This window comes from Cinclus cinclus, chromosome 8 (assembly GCF_963662255.1).
Source record: "Cinclus cinclus chromosome 8, bCinCin1.1, whole genome shotgun sequence".
NCBI lineage: Eukaryota > Metazoa > Chordata > Aves > Passeriformes > Cinclidae > Cinclus > Cinclus cinclus.
The window spans coordinates 26857077-26876096 of record NC_085053.1 but is presented as its reverse complement, the minus strand read 5'-3'; the positions used below and the strand labels follow the sequence as shown (position 1 = coordinate 26876096).

The window sequence follows — 19020 nt, the reverse complement described above, 5'->3', positions numbered from 1 at the left end:
CTGGAAGTGTGCTGTATTTCCCAGACAGCAAAGGTCCTGTGGATGGAGAGGTCTTTTTGTAAGTGGGGTTTTGGTTGTTTTTTCTTTTTGTCATGGATAAATGATTAACAGCTGAATCAATTGTGCCAGAGGTTGAGCAAGCTCTATCACACAGGCTCATCTTGGGTTCAGGCTGGGGCAAAGTCATTTGGAAGAAGAAAAATCAAGCAAAAAAAGGCAAACAGAAAGCTTTGCACAGCCTGAATCGTCTCCCCTAACAGTTCATCGTCCATGTCTAGAGGGCAGTTTATCACTGTGCTCAGTAACTCTGAGATAAAAAAGGGCTGCCTGAAATACAGCCTTTTATTTGGAGCAGATTACTGCAAGGACTTGGTTAATGTGCCTTTCTGTGTTAAATTGTTATCAGGCTGCCAAAACAGAAAGATCTCTCAGCCAGTTGCTTCTTTGGCAGTGACATGGCTCCACAGACAGAATAATGTCATTTGTAAGGTAACTGTGAGACCTTAAGGTGTAACACTTGGCCAGGTAATGGCACTGAGGTTGTTGGGTTTGTTAGGTATTAGTGAATATTAATAACTTTACATAGAGCACCCATCATTGCCATAATGAGCAAATTAAAATTGTATCACCAGAGGCCTCAGAGATGTTTCCCAGGGTGAGAGATTGTGCTGCTAAAAGCCAGAGTTGCACAGTCAGGCTCTGTCTTCTCAAAGATGTTGTCCAGCAAGGGGAAGGGTGGGAAACACAATGATATTCCTCATTTTGTGCAGGGAAACACAGATTCAGAGAACTTTGCTCTCTCTAAGATGCTTGCTGTACGCTAAGACTAATAGGAAAATGAAGGGAAAGACTCTTGTGTCTCAGGAATCCAAAAGCTGTACCTGGAGGGAGAAGCAGCAGGATGTGAAGGCTCAACAGGAAACCAAAGAAAAACTGTTCCACGTTCTGTCTGATGTGCCTTTGAAAGCCCAGCTGAACTGATGGCAGCCAGCCCATGGTAAGTTCTCAGCCCAGTCAGGGCCATTTAAGAGAGAAAATGATTCAGTGTAGTAGCAAGAAAACATTGAGAGATTATATTTGATTCCATGACAGGTCCTGCTTTTATGGGCTCAAGACTTTGGGTATGTGGAGCAGAGAATCTCTGTGGAATGGCCCAGCCAGGGCTGGGGGCTCTTGTCCTCCCCAGCAACAGGAGAGACAGAGAAAGGCACTCTCAGGGGTAAGGCTTTCCCTGAGGCATGAGAATAAGTGCTTATGCCTCGTGTCTGACCTTCCTCTGGAAGACAGACATGAAAAGCACCAATAAATAAATGATTCTGCACTCTATTCCTAGAAAGCCGACTTGAGTTTACTTACCATTTCCTTCTTGCCAAGACTCAAATATGTTTCGTTTGTTGAAATATTCATTTTTCCCGTCCCTTGAAAGGAGCATTACAAATGAAAGTGCAAATTGCTCCTAGGCAGAGCTTTGCTCCCTCCCCGCTGGCCTGGGGGAAGCCGTGTGCTAACAGCAGCAGCGTTTACCTTGTGAGCCTGCCAGGTGTGCTGGGTCACTGCTGTTTACAGGGTGGCAGAGCAGCTCTGCAGGTTCTCTTCTTGTGCTTGAGCCCTGTTCAGACCCCCACGGGCAGGCAGGGTGGGGTGTTGGTGGTGTGGGCTCACCGGAGCGATGGGCGCTCCGCTCCCCATCCGAGTGCTGCTGCTGCTCTGTGCTCTGCTGGGCTCCCAAACTGCTCATGGCTTTGGGTGAGTGAGAGCTCCTGAAGCCACACGCACGGGGGGACACGAGAAACCATCGGGACCAGCTCAGGCTTGGGTGCTGTATGGGCTGTGGTTGCTGTCCTGAGTGACCTCTGTGTCTGATGGATGGTGAAAGATGTGGTTTCGAAGTCGGCGTAGGGCAGCGTTTCCTCCTTCAGAGGAGCAATCCTGGTGATAAATTGGAGCTGACAAGTTGGCACGCTCGTGTTGTAATGTGGGGTTGTTTGAACATGCAGCCTCCTTCTGTGCTGGCTGTCCCACAGCGTGCTGGGAACTCAGGGTTGTTTCCTTCAAGTGCAGAAATTGTGAGAATGTGGCTGAGAGCTGTTCTTTCTCTGCTGGTGTAATAGATTTTGCTGTTTCGGACAGCTACATCTTGTAATCTTTCCAATCTAACTATATTTTTGCACTGTTCTCTGAACTTTGAGCTTTGATTTCATGCCTCAGCAAGCTGATGAGGTTTTGTAATTCCTTTATTCCATGTGAATTTTAATATGCTATAATAGGAGCCCCATGCCAGGCACTAAATCATACTTAAAGCTTCAGCTGATGCTGTTCCTGGTCGCGGTGGAAGAACTGGGAACATCACTGTGGTAGTTTCCTTGTCAAACTGGGTGTGAAAAGAAACTAACTGTCAACATTTTACTAAAGCTCCCCACTTGAAGGAGGTGCAACAAGGGAGCATTTGTCTGGGACAAGGATTTAATCAGAAATCCTGAATCCACCAAAAGAGGAGGCAGCATTTTAACTGTGGCATTGTGGAAACCTTGGAGACGGCTGTCACAGGAGGGAGTGAGATAGTGGCTGGGGTGAAGAGTATAGGCTCATGCTTGGGGTTCAGGTTTGTTACTGGGTTGGAAGGGAATAATGGGATAATGATTCATGAACTGAGAGTAGAATCTAAGACTAGTGGCTTTGGCCAGCTTGGGAGAAAATGGGCTGCTGGGCAAAGAGAGACACTTAAGCCTGGTTTTCAGAAATGCCAGATGCATGCCAGACTTTTCTTGGAACTGATGTTTGTCATGGAGGTATCTGACCTCACAGTGAGGGCAAGCAACTGTTGGTGAAGGTTTTACTGCTTTGCCCAGCATGAGGGGAAGCCCAGATTGGTGCACCATGGGTTTAGTCTCCATGCTGGCACTGGGGAGTGTGGATCAGGTTTGGTACAGAATCTGTGCCAGTGGCATCAATCCACCAGGATGAGGACTGAAATCCAGAGGTTATGTGCGAGCATAGTGAGTGTTAGTTCTCCTTGGTGTGTGGTTTCACACAGGCGTAGGCTGAGGTGCCAGGTCCTCACAGCTCCCAGTTTCACAGCCTGAAGCTCTGGTGTTGTTCTTGGACACAGTGGCCAGGAGTCCCTGAGTCCCAGTGGCAGCAGTGACAGCGTGGCCAGGGACAGGCACGCCCGCTCCATCAGTGTCCCACCGCAGCCCCGAGACTGTGCCCTCTCCTCCTGGTCCTCCTGGAGCAAGTGTGACCCCTGCCAGAAGAAAAGGGTGAGTGTCTGTGCTCTGGGGACCACCGAGAAAGTGGGGCCTCCTTTGAGCCCTGTCCTTTTGTCCGTGGGTTGGGCAAACTGAGGGGGGTTGCCAAGGAAAGCCCTGTACGGGTCAGACTGGGGGGGTTTGCTTTCTGATGGCTTTTAGCTCCTCAGTTCACCACCCTCAGTAATTGCAGTGCTTTCCAGGTGCCCTACTGTCCTGAGAAGGTGTAAGGCCAGGCTTTGTAGGGACTTTCCAACACAGTCCTGTCCTTCCAGCATCATTGAGAGGCACCTTCCCCACTAATGGTCCCCGGTGGGACCTGGAGGCACTCGGTGCCTCTGAGGATTAAGATGCTTTTTCTTGTCTGCCAGACAGCATTTTCCACCCGAGAAGCCTCATCAAATGAAAGTAATGATCCCAACAGTGTGAAGAGCAAAATCCCCATTGCTAGAGAGACCTCTGCTAACAAGTTGGGGAAGCTGTTCCCAGGCTTAAGCAGAAATAAACAGTGATGGGAGCTGGGGGAGGGTGAAGCTTCATATCAAAGAGTTAATCTCAGAAGCTGGGGGAAAAAAGGAGGGCTAACATATTGGACAGAGTAATTGACTGCTTCACAGCAGTGTTGTGGGCGGAAAAAAATCCCTAATGATACAGAGGGGCAAGTAAATACACTGACAGAAAATAACAAGGGGTGTCGTTACCAGCTTTAATTGAAAGAGAGGAGATGGAACTGAATCTTTCCTTACCTCTGCAAAGTCCTGCACTGCAGTGTCAGGCTCATTTAAACAAACTGTCAAAGAAAAGCAAACTTTCCTTCATCCCTCCCAATCCCCAACCTTTCCACAGTAAAATTAAAACTGTGGCAGATCAGAAACCTTTGAAACGAGGCAAATTACCAGCATCACACTTCTGTGCTGACACTTTTCTCTTTTAATATGACAGAGTGTGCTTAGATCAGATCTCAGCGACACAAAGTTTGTTTTTCAACCAGAGAAGCGTAAAATTCACCATTTCTGTGCACTTGAGTCAATGTTTTTTATTTCATCACAGTACAGATTTGCCCGCCTGGAACAACCCTCTCAGTTCAGTGGAGATGCCTGTGATGACTCTGACAGAGAAACTGAGGACTGTGTCACAGGCAGTCCTTACAGGAACAGGGTTCGGTGTGATGGGTTTGTGTGTGCAGTTACAGGTGAAGTATTGCTCTTTGTCTTCTTTTTTCTTTGCCAGAGTTGGGATTAATTGCTCAAGGGATGGTATTTCGTGTTTGGACTCAGATGTTTATTAGTTCTTACCTATGTTACAGTGAGTGCTACAGCACTTCTAGCTAACAAGCTAAAAATGGGGATGTATCTCTCTCTCTCTACAAGTCTTTCAAGGCCAAATAGTCCAATTAAGAATGAACACCCAAATTATTTTCACTTTTAACCCAATAACCAATCACCTGTTACCCGCAATGCGGATTTTTCTATCCAATTACAAAGGTTACCACCTAGACCCATGAAGAAGAAGGTGAAGAAGACAGAAACCTCTGCCCCGAAATCTCCATCTTGCCCTCCATATATTACTATATTCTAAAACCTCAAATTCTAAGTTTTCCACCATGTGATATTGCACACTTCTATTCAATCTACACACCAGCAGTTTTAATTCTATCATTCAATTTTGGAAGCCTTCTCCACGGCCTCAGGTCAAAAGCAGTGTTTTCCTGAGGGTCAGTGCCTGTCAGCAGAGAAAGCCTAAAATTCTCAGTAACCAGGGTTCCAAAAGTAAGGATTTGGGGACTGGGGGGTGGTGCTGCTCAGATAATGAGTTGTCACTTCTGGTGCCACCGTGCTGAGCTTTGTGCTCCTACAGGAATCTGCAGGGCCAGAGGGATGCCAGGAGCTGACCTGGCTCCTTCCATGCTTGTGTTTGTGTCAGTGACTTCGAGTGAGTCTAGTAGCCAACTTTAGAATCTCCAAATAGGAAATTATAGCCTGGTTGTATCAGCAAAATCTGAAGCAGGAGTGGCAGCAACAGGAGCTCAGCACCTGAGATGGGGCAAAGGAAAAGCCTCTGCTCTCCATCTTCCTGTGTTTTGGTGAGACTGAAAACGCTCAGTAATTGTGGACATGGGAAGAGAGAAAAAAAATACTGCCATGTACAAGGCCTGCTGAAGCAGCATGTTTTTTCTCTCAAAATGAAAAAAAAAAATTACCAAAAACATTCTATACTTTTTTATACTTTTAATTATTGTGGGGTTTTTTCCTAAGATGAGCAAGGAATTTTAAAATTATGATGCTTTTGAGTGAAACTGAGCAGTTGGATTTTGGGGATACATGCAGATAGAGAAGAATTTATTTTTTTCCAGCCAGATTTGAACCATTCATTCCAGGAATTTTTCTATTTTGCTCCTAGACTCCATGTCAGGGAGTGTGATCAGAGATTGTTTTATGAGTGACTTCCCCTTCCCCCCTTCCACCCTAGGGAGATGCATTGCACGGAGGTTGCTCTGCAATGGGGATGACGACTGTGGGGACCAGTCAGATGAGAAGAACTGCAAAAAAGTGTTCAGGAAATGTGACCAGAAGATGGAAGAGTACTGGGGAATAGAGAATCTGGCAAAAGGGTAGGTCTGTGACTTTGGTGAGATGCTCTCTTACCTAAGGCTGAGAATGATTAATGTGACTTCAGACAAACACTGAACAGAGAGAAGCTGGAGCAGCTGCTGGATCCAGGAGTGAGTTGGGATCCAGAAACCTGGTCCAAAGCCTGGGGGACATTGACCTGTTGGAGCAAGGCCAGAGGAGGGTCACCAAGTTGATCAGAGGGATGGAGCAGCTCTGCAAAGAGGAAAGGCTGAGAGAACTGGGCTTGTTCAGCCTGGAGAAGAGAAGGCTCTGGGGTGACCTAATTGCAGCCTTTCAGTTCCTGAAGGAGTCAACAAGAAACATGGAGAGGGATGATTTACAAGGGCCTGGAATGACAGGACAAGGGGGAATGGCTTCCCATTGCCAGAGGACAGGGTTAGATGGGGTATTGGGAATAAATTGTCTCCTGTGAGGGTAGGGAGACCCTGGCTCAGGTTACCCAGAGAAGCTGTGGCTGCCCCTGGATCCCTGGCAGTGTCCAAAGCCAGGCTGGACAGGGCTTGGAACAACCTGGGATGGTGGAACATGTCCCTGTCCATGGCAGGGGGTGGGACTAAACGACCTTTAAAGGTCCCTCCTGACCCAAATCATTCCATGATTCCTTGGGTTTTTATCTTTACACCCTGTATTGGTTTGGTGGAGATGGGGAAAGGTGTTCAAATTCCTTTGATTTCTTCCATGACATGTGAGGTGGTGGAATTTTTGTGCTTTGTGTATGTGGGGTAGGGTAAACTTGCACATTAGCAGCTCTGTGAGGATTAAAATCTAAGTCTGAATTGATTCCATTTTTTTCAGGGTAAGATTGTGACAAGTTTCTGTAAGATCAGACTGTGTGAAAAGAGTTTTGTGGTTTTTTTTTTTTTTCTTATTCTGCAGGGAAAAAATTGCTTTTTACATTAAAAAAAAGAAAAGGAAAATCATATTGCAAGGAAAAAATATAATTTTCTCGTTATTCTCTGGAGGTATGGCTGCTGCACATGCCATTGCTAATGCTTTGTACTTCTGAGTTTAATCAAAATTAAAAATAATGTTGGACAATTATAAGAACATGCTTCTCATCTCTTTGAAGCTACAATTGCTCAGTAATTTGCTTTTAGTGGACTTCCCTTTTTTCCCAGATTGTTCTAAAATTAGAGTTAATTTTTTTTACAACTTCAGAATCATTATCATGCAAGCCTTTCTCCCCAGAAATCAGGAGAGGCAGATCCAATAGAGTCCTGATAGTGTTTTGTGGGGTTTTTTTATATGACGTTTCATCCCACCAACAGCAACGGGAAAAGCAAGCGTTGGGTTTAATCTCCTCATCTCCACAAACTGCAGTGCTGCATCCTTTCTTAGAGCAGACAGGTTAAAGTTTCTGTCCATCATCCACTGAAATCAAAGGAAAACTCCCTGTGGTTTCGAGGATTAGTTGAGCTGTTGCTCTTTTCTTGTTCCCCAACAATTTTTACTGTTATCTGCTGACCTCTGGTTGACCCTTGACCGACCTGGCAAAGATTTTGGCTGATAAACCAGAATGAAGAAGTGCGAATTAAAAATCAGTCTGGACTGATGGCATGGACTGGCAAACGTGTCTTTGAGGGTTCCGATGGATGCTGTGGATATTTGGGGATGCTCAGGGTGAGCAGCCTGGGGGGGTGGGGGTTTGGCTGGTGCAGTTTGTTCTGCTCTTCCTGGAGAGTTCCAGTAAAGGCCACAAAGCTGCCAGTGCTGGTGGCAGTAACACTGGTGCCATTCACAGCTGGGCGATGAAAATTGCTATTTATATTCATCAAGTGTCAAAATTCAACTCCCTCTTTGCTTTCTCGTTAGTCAGGTTCTTCTGCAGCACCTGGGTTGTTTGGACAGTGAAAGAGGCTGAGCTTTCTTTTGGGATTTCAAAATGAAGAAGTGTGAAACAAAGAGGCTGTGGTTAAATAAAACAACCTTTTGCTTTTTTCCATTTCTTAACCAAGGCATTTAGTGTTTAGCTCTGAATTGATGGTACCGTAAAATACTGTTCTGCTTCACCTACAGGCTGAATATCTTCACAAACAGCTTGGAAGGGTTGGTCCTTGATCACAGGTACTATGCTGGGGGATGTTCTCCCCATTACATCACGGACACGAGGTTCAGGAAGCCATACAACATAGAAAGCTACACACCAGAGGTACGTGCCAGATGTGCCTGCAAATAAACTTACACACACATATCCCAGTGGATTTAGTGCCCAAAGCTTCATTGCTGCATCCTTTTGCTAAAATATCACAGAATTCTTGACACCCAAGAGGATCAGGCTGACTTTTACTCTATTCTAGAACATCCTTATGCCCCACACACTCCACCATGTTGAACACACCACTTCATGTGAGAACTCGTTCCTGTCATGCATCAAAGCTGCATTTCAAATGTTATATATATTGGACCTTAGTGCTTCTGATGACATGATGTTTTTGAGTGCTGCCCACTAGGAAACCTTTTCCTTCTAGAATTTGTACTTTAATTGATGCCTGTGTTTAAGATTTCACCTTCTTTGCATAAGATTGACATACTAAGTGAAAGCCTGAGGACCTTGCAGTATGGAGGAGATAGGAGCTTTCCTGCTGCTGTAAATCAAGCATTCTTGAAGTACCTGTGTTAATAATAATAGTGCTTTGCAATTATACAAGGCTTTTCATCTTCAAAGTGCAAGCATTAATTCACAAGTATATTTATGTCTACATTCCTTCCCCATGCTTCAGGTGTACAATCACTGTGCAGGAAATGAGATGTGTTGTTTTTCCTTTCTGTTTAGACCAAAGGCAAATATGAATTTACAATGACTGAATATGACTCCTACTCAAATTATGAAAGCAGTGTCCTGAAGGCAAAAGCTTCGCAGTCAAGCTTCAGCATCGGTATAAAAATACCAAAAGTGTTTGAACTTGGTTACAATTCAAATGACATGAGGTTCAAGAAGTTCATGCAGAGGATGAAAAGATTTTCTTCCAGTGTAAGCACTGCTCCACTTAATTCCCTGCTAACATGTTCCCTGTAAGTGTGTGTGTGTGTGTGTTGGTTTGAGGCTCCTCTTCAGGTCAGCAGCCAGGACTGGGATAAATCAAATCCTTTCCCCAGCTGGATTCTGCCATTTGTTCAAGTCTTGACTACCACCACAGTGCCTTCCTTTGTGCTTGCAGCATCCAGGAGCTTTTCAATTCAGCTCTCAGCCAGGATCTTGGCTGCCTGAGCTTTGAAATCACCACAACTTGTTGAGAGGATTCAGTGATCCTTGTGGGTCCCTTCCAGCTGTGGATATCTCTGATTCTCAGTGTGGTCTGTCCACTGCCCTGCTGGGCATCCACCTTTGAATGTTTGTAGTGAAAAATTGAAACTAAGAAGCCTGTTCTACTTGAATCTGTAACTCCTATGACTGCCATAATTTGTTTTCTTTTTTTTCATCTGTTACTGCCATAAACAAAGGTAGCTCATATCAGTGGTGTAATAGTATCACCAATCTTTGTCTCCTTTCAGTATAAAATGCACTCAGGAACGGCAAAGTACTCCTTGAGCATTTGCTTCCTGCAAAGTTGAATTTCTCACAACAAGATCAGAGGTTGATGAGAAGCATTTGCAACAGATATCTAGAAAGAAACCAGATATTAAATCCTGATTTTATTATTTAAGCTGCAGAACTCTATACTGATCCCTCCTTGATGTGCTTGCCCTGCTGGCCCAGACAGCTGAACACTAAGTCCTTTGAACATAATGGAAGACATTTTCTGTTCCAGATTTTTATGCCAGAAAGGGGAGAGAAAAAAATTACCCGTGTTTGCATGTCCACACAGAGCCTATAAATATATGTGTGTGAGAGAGAGTGTTTGTGTTTGCTTCTTGCCTTTCAGTTTTGATAAAAGCATATTCTGTGAAATACAAATATGAGTCTGGTTGAGCCAGAGAATGACCATTTCCCATACAAATCATGATTTCAGATGTCAGAACTTTTCAGGAGAGAGCTTGTGAGAGATAAAGCAGTCCTGCAGGAAGCTGTGGTGTCCTTGCGTTTTGGACGTGCCACATCAGAACGTGGACCCTGCCTTTTCCTGTGTCCCAGTCACGGCCTGACTCTCAGGAACTTCCACTGCTAACAGTTTTGCTTTTGCAAAAGTTAGTTAGGAGATCTCCAGGCACAAGATTTCCAGTTAGAAGATTTCCAGTTGCAAACTGTACAATTAATAAACCCGACCAGCACTGATTATTTAACTGCAAATAACAAATTCATGGTTCATGAGAATGCCATCCCTCACTCCTCCTGGATTCTCCTGTGCCTTCCCTGCAGTCCAGCAAGTTCATCCATGCCCGTTCTGAGCTGGCTGTTGGTGTTTACAAGCTGAAGCCCCGAGCCCTGATGCTGCATCACGAGTTCCTGCAGCGGCTGCGGCAGCTCCCCACGGAATACAGCTATGGGGAATACCGGGAGATCTACAGGGATTTTGGGACACACTTCATCAAGGAGGCCACTGTCGGAGGCATCTATGAATATACTTTGGTGATGAACAGCGACGAGCTCCGCAAGGCGGGTGCGTGCATCTGATGGTTGGGATGGAGCTTTGGGGCCGGATTTTGGGTGGGAAAACTTCTCTGCAAGCACACAGGGATGTCTCAGGTCTGAGGGCAGGAGAGGGAGATGGTGGGAGAAGGAGTCAACAGCAGCTCAAAGAAATCCTGCAGGAAATGTGGGAGTAGAGGTGCTCGTTGGCATTGAGTAAAGAGGTTTTCAAAGCATGCTCAGCATCATGGGCTGGATTTAGTTCACAAAGAAAGGCCCTGTGGCAGGTATTTTAGACAACACATTTTAGAGGCTGACAAGATGTTGAGATGAATGAGAATCGTGGATCTTAACAATTCTGTTAGCTTTGAAAACCTTCATCCAAGTTCTTTTTCCACTGCCTTCTAAATGGTGGTTTTGAAACACCTTTAGCCTGGAGAGCTTTTCCAGCATGTAGGAAACAGTAAATAATTTACTGGGTGACTCTTGTGCCTGACACTGCTCCTGCTCTTTGGCTCTGGCTCCCTTTGTTGTGAGAAATGATGATTGTTGTGTAGGACAGAGCAAGCAGTGCGACATTAATCAATAGCTGCACTCTCAATTATTTATTCATTGGCAGGGGTGAGGAACTGCCTCTGCTGTCTGCTTGCAGAGGCATTTACTGGGCTCTGCTTTGTGTAATACTGTTTGTTCTTCTGTGTGGGAAGTTCCTTATCCTGGAGTCAGACAGAGGGACAGAATTTAGATTCGCATTTCAGGTATTCAAATTCTAACAGTTTCCCCATTTCTCAGCTGTTGCTGTGGGCCCATCACAAGCCACGTTTGTTTGAACTGAAGTGTGTTACTGTTTGCACCAAAATGCTCAATGTCCTCAGATCAGGATCCTGCAGCAATAACAACATTCTCACACAGGTGCTGAGCTGGGCTGTAAGTTCTCAGCAGGGTTTTGTGGGTCCAGTCTGAGAATTTTTTTCCCTTCAGATGTCTCATTATATTTGTACTGTCTGTGCTGGAACTGAAATCTTCTTTTGCAGATCTGGTATCACACAATGTGTGACATGGCTGGTACTTGCTTTGCTCTCACACAGAATCCAATCTGCCACATCTTAGAATCATGGAATCCTTTAGGCTGGAAAAGCTCTCTCCGAGATCATGGAGTCCAAATGTTAACCCAGCACTGCCAAGGCCACCACTAAACCATGTCCCCAAGTGCCACATCCACATGTCCTATGAATCCCTCTGGGGTTGCTGACTCCATCCTTGCCCTGAGGAACTTATTCCAGAGCTTGATAACTCTTTTGGTGGAGAAATGTTTCCTGATATTCAGTCTAAATTTCCATGAAGCACTTAAGGCTCTTTTGACAGCAGAGATGTGAGATGTGAGCTGGTAAAAGGAGGAAAAGCTGTTTCATCTGTTCCTCTTTAAAACCCTGGATCCTGGGGATGGGGAGGGGTGGTGGGTAGTCTGTGATTAGACATCCACTGTTTTCCTACCCACTGCAGCTCTGCTTTACCAGTACAGCTGGGTGGGTGACTAAAATCCTCCTCTTCCAGTATTTACCTTGCATTTCCACTTGGCTTCAGAGTTCTGTAAAACGTAGATATTTCATTTCATATAGTTCTGTTAAGTATATAAAAAAAAACAACAAAAAATAATCTTATTCAAAATATCTCTATTTTTTTTCTTTTCCTAAAGCAAAAATACTTACCAGTTCTCCTGTTCTGTGTACGTGGACATAAAACATGAAACAGTTGTATTAAAACCTTACAATTTTTGTGTGTTTAAGGTTTTTCTCTGAGTGATGTCCAGAAATGTGCACAGAAGGGTTTTAACATTGCTGTGAATCTTCATAAAGTCTCTGTGGGGCTTGGAGTAGATTCAGCTGGCTGTAAAGCCCTTTTGAAAGAGATTGGAGGTAAGCATGAAACACTTCTGCCATTTCACTTCTTTGTCATAGTGAAAGGAAGATTCTGTGATCTTGCCTGCCTGGAATATTTCCCCATCCCTCACAGCCACTTTTGAGTCTGATGGCTAGCCCCAGCCAGGCTTAACAGAGGGGGAAATGTCTCAGAGCTCAGAGCTGGGGTTTTCCCCAGATTTTCTGTGAAGAGAGTGAATACCTGCTCAGCATTCCAAGGAGAAGCAGGGACAGATCAAGCATTACCCACCTGGCCAGTGCTGTGTTAAATATCAACCCCCACCTCTGAGCAGGGCAGCCCAGCATGCCTCTTTTTGCATCCTGATGGGGAAAACAGAGAGGTGATGGTGTTGTGGGAGCTTCTGGGGACGTGGGGAGCTGGGGGTGTGCACGGGAGGAAATACAGTACATTTCCAGGTGTGCACCTGGAGGAGAACAGGGAATATCCCTGGTGGTAAGGAACATGGGCTGTGGAAGGACCTGTGAGCTTAAAACCATGGGGAAGGAATTTAGGGGAGGGATGCAGGGTGCAGGATGGGGAATTCCTGCAGGGGAGCAGGAGGGACACAGGACACACTTTGCAGGAAACCAGGTGAGCAACTCATGGCCTTTTACCTTTGCCCTCTGAGCGGGATGGGTCCTGCATGGGAGCGTTTTTGCTGTTAGCTGATAACTGCAGCCCACAAAGACACAACCCGGGCAGAGCTGGGCACTTTCCTGAGTGCATTTTTGCAGACAGCACGGCCAGGAAACAGCTTGTGGAGGATTTCGTGGCGCTGGTGCGCGGTGGAGCGAGCGAGGACATCACCAGGCTGGCCCACAGGGACCTGCCCACAGCCCAGCTCATGCAGCAGTGGGGAGATGCTGTGCAGTACAACCCTGAGATCATAAGGCTGCAGGTACTGCACCCTCCACTTCCTCCAGATGAGCGCCTTGGAGAGCTCTGTGTTTAAATAAAACAGGTCTTAGAGAAAAAAGAGAAACAAGAAACCAAGCAAGCAGGAATAACAGACCTTACTGTGCAGTAAGCTTTACCTTACTTTAGCTTCTCTAAGTGAGTGTTCAGAAAAGCAAAGGTGTGATGCTTTAAAGGGACTGTGGCTGGAAATACACAAAGTTAACAGCTTTAACCCTTTAACTTGGCTGTGCAGATGTCTTTTCTTGCTGCCTGCCAGGCAGATCAGATGATCCACCTTCTGTTCTACCAATGTATAGCTTACCAAAAATTGTATCTGGCAGCATATATCTTATAAGCACTTCTATTTTCCTTTATGTTTATCAGCTTCTGTGAGCACCAGTGACCATTCTTTCTGGTTCAGAAGTTCAGGTGGTTCATTGTGCATGCCTGGATGTTTGTGCAGCTTAGCTGAACCTTAAAAACGGGAGTTAGGCTTTGAAGAGTCAAGGATTTTTGATCCTGGAGAGTTTTAGAAATGCAAAAAAGCAAGCAGAAGTGTGTAGCAATTCTGCCTCATCATCTTTAATGTCAAAACATGTGAATAGTACAAAGGTGCAAGAGAACATCCTTTTAAACAGGAGTTTGGAGTGGTAGAGGTGGGAGTTGATTTATAGTTGTTTTTCATCGTAAAATTTAATTTTGGCCAAAAATATTTACATTTGTTAAAGAGGGTTGTTTCTCAAAAAAAAAGTGGTGAATTCTAAAAAGGTGAAGCAAGCAAAAATCAGTAATTTGGAAATACAGCCAGAACCCATCTGGCACTTGCTGCAGCCCCTGGTGTGCTGTGGATTGACCTTCCAGAAATGCACTGGGAGGTCTCAGAGCAGGAGACAAGAGAAATGAAGCCCTCTGCACCAAATCCTCCACACAGAAAAAACTCCCATAAGGAATTGAGGTGTTCTTTGTCTTGCCTGGCATCACTGACCAGGCTGCCCAGTGGAAAACCTCAGGCGGATGTAATTTGGATGTGGTATCTTCATTTCCATACCAATATCCCTGTGGGGCTTGAAGATCAAAAGTACCAGTGGAGTGTGACTAAATGTCAGCCCAAGAATGCTTAGTTAGGGAAAACTAAAGCAAATCAGTTCATAAATCATCTTCTGGAGAGACTTGGCAGGTCACTCTTAGTGTATTTCCTCATTTGTATGGTCTGAATTCAAAAAGCAAAATATGGATCACAGATAATTGATGAAGAGTGGATGTACAGCAGCAGGAAATGAGCTGCTTTTTTTTTTTTGTTGGTTCTTGGAGTTTGAGCCTGTGATAGCAGAAGAATGATCTTTCATGCTTCCTGTGTGTGGCCTGCATCTCTGCAGTAAGGGTGGGAATTTGGGATGGATTCTCTGATGGCACATGGAAGTATCACCCCACTGGCAATAGTGGGTGACTGGCACTATTGACACCCACTTTAACTTTCCCTTGTTCTCAGGTGGAAAAGAAATGAGTGAGCCAAAGTCTCCTTGGTCCCTGCTGTGCACATCCTTGTCTTCTCTCCCTGACCCCATCTGCAGATGGAGATCAAATCCTCTCCCTTCTGGGAGGCAATGAAACCCTTATCTGGGCTCAATAAGGACAAAAACCAGCCTTGAAATGCAGGAGTGGTGAAGGTGGAAGTGCTGATGTGAATCCCTGTGATTGGTGCCTCTGGCTGTGCTGTGGGGACTGTAGGAGGAGATTTTTGTGGATGGTTTTTAGGGGATGTTTTTAAAATCAGAGTAAGAGATCACTCAGAAAGTGTAAGTTTGAACAAATCTGATCTATAAATGTCTGCACCAGAAAAGTGGATGAGAAAGGATTTAATGAAACTCCTGTGCAACTCAGCCTGTTTCTTATCCAACAGATTGGCTGCTGGATTTTGTTACACATTTCCAACTGCTCTGGTGTTGGAAACCAAGGGAGGCATCCCTGACAGTATTCCTGACATCATGGCCTTGTTGTTCATAAGGTTTTAGCAAATAGCAATGGGAAACCTGGAGATTGTGCCACAGAGCCCCCATTTCCCCTTCCAGCTGTGCCACCACCGAGCCTTGGGACGTTCACAGTGTTCTGAGCTTGGGAATTAATGCAGTTTCTCCCTTCCCCTTAGGCAGAGCCACTGTATGAGCTGGTGACTCCCTCTGACTTGGCTGATTCCATGAAAATAAAGGAGAATCTGCGCCGGGCTCTGGATGAGTTCCAGCTGGAGACCAGTTCCTGTCGCTGTGCTCCGTGCCAAGGGAATGGCATCCCCTTCCTCAGAGGTACAGGGCTCCTGCTCCTCTTTTCTACCCTCTTGGTTGAAATCACTTGGGAATTTGTGGGGAGCACGGGGAAAGCAAACTGCACTTTAGTTTTTCCTGTAATTTCTTTATCAGGGAATTGCTCAGTGTTTTTAAAGTTGCTCTCTTTGTAGAGTCCTGGTAAGTACAGTAAAGTCAAAGGAGTGCCCATTATCTGTACCTGTATCCATTATCTGTATCAGTTTTACAGAAGAATTTGTTGCTTCTCAATTATGCGTTTTTAAAAAAATTCCTTGACATCTTTAAGTCTCCTCCTTTTGCTTTTAAGATTGCTTCCATCTTCCTGTAGAAGTGACTACTGTCTCAGCATTAATTAGTGTTTGTGAAAGGGTTTTGAAGATGAAAAGCAGAAAATAAGTGCCAAGCACAGTGATCACCACCACCACCTCCCCCTGTTTCTGATAGAAGCTGTCCTCCTCTCTAAGCAGGCTGTGATTTAAAAAATGAAGGGGAAAAACAATCAAATTAAATGAAAACTGCTCTGCCTAAACAGGAGATGTATGATGTGATGAGAGCTTCTAACAAAGGGACCATTTTGTCAAGTGCCTAATTCCAATCTGCATCTGCAAAAGTCCTGATGAGAATTGTTATCATCAAATTGTATCTAATGCAGAAACTATCACTTCAGGTACCAGCCAGCTGATTGTAGCACTTCAAGAATTTGTCTCATGGTGACCTTTGTTTAAATAACTTTGTAGGAGCTGAGTCCATGTTAGTGTTTCATTTAGGCTCTTCCCAGCAAAGGTTTTAAATGACCATGTATTTTCCTAAGTGGGAGCTCTTCTCCAGGTTCCTGACATGGGAGGCACATCCCTGGGCACTCAGAACAGGGATATTGGGCTTTTCCTCTGCCACAAAGCCAAGTTAGGATATTCCTGTCCTGGCTGTTTTTTCTTGATGCTGCAGTTTGTTCTTTATCAGCTTTACCAAGAGCTCTCTCCAGAGACCCCCACCTGCAGTGCTGGGTCTGAAATCCCAAATACTCACACATGGAGATGCTGGAGTGAGTCCAGAGGAGGCCACTGGGAAGGCAGGGTTAGATGAGATATTGGGAAGGAATTCCTGGCTCTCAGGATGGGCAGGCCCTGGCACAGGGTGCCCAGAGAAGCTGTGGCTGCCCCTGGATCCCTGGAAGTGTCCAAGCCCAGGCTGGATGGGGCTTGGAGGAGTCTGGGACAGGGGGAGGTGTCCCTGCCCGTGGCAGGGGATGGGATGAGATGAGCTGAGCTTTAAGGTCCCTCTCAACTCAAACCATTCCAGGATTCTGTGATCTCTTTTGGAGAAGAGCAGGAGGGCTCTGTGGTGCCCTGGCTTGTAGAATTGCACCAGTGAGACTGAGGATGAGCTGCAGGGCAATAGCAAATGTCTGGGGAGTTGAGAGGGGGTGCAGAGCAGTCACAGTTCCCCTCATTATTGGTGTTGATCCCTTCAGCACGGGAGAAAAATGATGACATTTCACCCACTGTCCTTCCTCCCAGAAGATGAAGTGCTGGAGGGAAGTGTGTGCCTGTGGGAAATGTGGCTCCAGGTCTGTAATTCCCTCCATCTGTGCTTGCTTCCAGGAACAGAGTGTGAGTGCCTGTGTCCCCTTGGCTACAGGGGCCCCGCCTGTGAGATCAGCAGCAGGAAAGGTGAGAGGGACCCAGCTGCCAGGAGAAAATCCCAGCTGTGTGAGCAGTGCCCAGGGATGGCAGCTGATGGATGGGCAGTGATGCCAGCCCTGGCTGTCCCCAGCCTGCCCAGCCCAGTGCACCCAGCTGGGCCCCAGCCAAGGGGACAGAGGTGTTTTCCCTGCCCTCTTCTGAATTCCTGTCCCCTCCTGAGGAAGTGGGTTTATTTTTGCGTGCACATGCCTTGCAATTGTACCAGAATAGGAATTCCTGCCTAGTTCACAATCCCTGGAAAGCCTCAGGTCTCCTCCTTAGGAAACACCTCTGTTTCCTAAGTTTTTCCCTTTGATAAAGTCAGCATGTTCCACACTGTTCTCCCCCAGACATGCTACCATGCATTTTAATCTTAAAATCTTATTATGTTGTTTTGAAGCATTTATTAATGCTTCTTGGTCACTTTATGTATCTGCTGCCTCCTGACTGATGTTCTTAACTCCTTCTAGTTTAGGATCATCTATGAATTTAATCATTTTGTTTACTTCTTCCAGCTCATTAATTTAGATGCTAAATAATTCCAGATCCCAGGCACCCAGAGCTCTGGCACCAACCCACAATTTGATGCACTGCATTTATCACTTGCTTTGTTTACAGCCTTACCCAGTACTCATTCTGCATGGCTGTATCCAAACTGAGCCAGGTTGAAATGCACTTTTAAGCCAAGATTTCACTGAACAGGGGGTCAATTTTTGGGTATTTCTAAGGCAGTCCATGGAGCCTTGAATGGTGGAGTCACCGACACCTTACTTCAGTCTGTTTTTCACACTCATAGTCACGTCCAACCCTCCCAAAGCTCACATCCATCCATTTGTCAACACTGTAACTTCATTTCTTGCTCCCATTTCCTCCTTTTATGTGTTGCCTCCGTGATTCTCAGCATTTTGAATTTATGTCACTCACATGCTCAGGGTCCAGAAGAATCCATGTGATAGGAAAAGCAATGGAGGGAAAGCTGAATAGTCAAGCTGTTGTTCACTGAAGTGCTAACACTGCCCCTACCACCTTGAAATGTGGCTGAGTTTAGTTGGTCTGTTTCCTATCTAGGCTTGGACTAAGACAAAGAGAGAAACATCCTTCAAGCAAATATAAAGCTAATTGTCTTTTTTCCCCCCTTTTTGTGTCTTCCTGGAGTGTAGTTTGAACAAACACCAGAAATGCTGAACAGAGAATTAACATCTCTGAAACAATCACTCATTGTTAATGACTCCAGTATATTGTTAGTGATGTGGATAGGGGCAGAGCTCTTTGTATTCAAATACAATTAATGGGAGCTGACAGCTCTTCCCATGAAAGAGCTGCTTGTTTCTGACCATCCTTTCCAGCTTTGTTGTTGTTGTTTGTTTTCTTTTTCCAGATGCTGCTATTAATGGAAACTGGGGGTGCTGGGCCAGCTGGTCCCCATGCTCAGGAGGTCAGAGAACAAGAAGGAGACAGTGCAACAATCCTTCCCCGCAGAATGGTGGCTCCTCGTGCTCAGGGCCAGACTCTGAGACAGTTCCCTGCTAGAGGGAATCTGTAGGAACTCCCACAAAACTGATGGGCACTTGGCAGACTGCTTGGGAAGACATCACCTCACTGGCTTTGAGTTGGCCTCACTCTGCCCATGGGTCTCATCCAAATCAGGAACATTTCAGAAGACCCTGGGAGCTGGGAGGGTGTTAGGAACCGCACCTTTGGACGTGCAGTTGTCCTGTGGGATTGAATGTGCTTACTGACCTCAATATTTTGCCTTTTCCCTGTCTTTGCTGCAATGGGCTAAATGAGACAAGCTTTATCTCTGTGTGTATTTGGTAGCTGCGTGATTTCAAA

At 45.6% G+C, this 19020-nt stretch overlaps 1 protein-coding gene across 1 annotated transcript; it reads left to right on the top strand.

Annotated features, from left to right (window-relative positions):
* The first annotated feature begins 1669 nt into the window (after positions 1–1669).
* On the top strand, positions 1670–18717 carry C8B (complement C8 beta chain). The gene is made up of 12 exons (XM_062497557.1): positions 1670–1746; positions 3110–3260; positions 4299–4440; positions 5718–5859; positions 7898–8030; positions 8655–8852; positions 10179–10419; positions 12176–12304; positions 13043–13206; positions 15352–15505; positions 17107–17175; positions 18566–18717. The coding sequence occupies exons 1-12, from the start codon at positions 1670–1672 to the stop codon at positions 18715–18717; spliced, it is 1752 nt and encodes a 583-aa protein (XP_062353541.1).
* Positions 18718–19020: the final 303 nt, after the last annotated feature.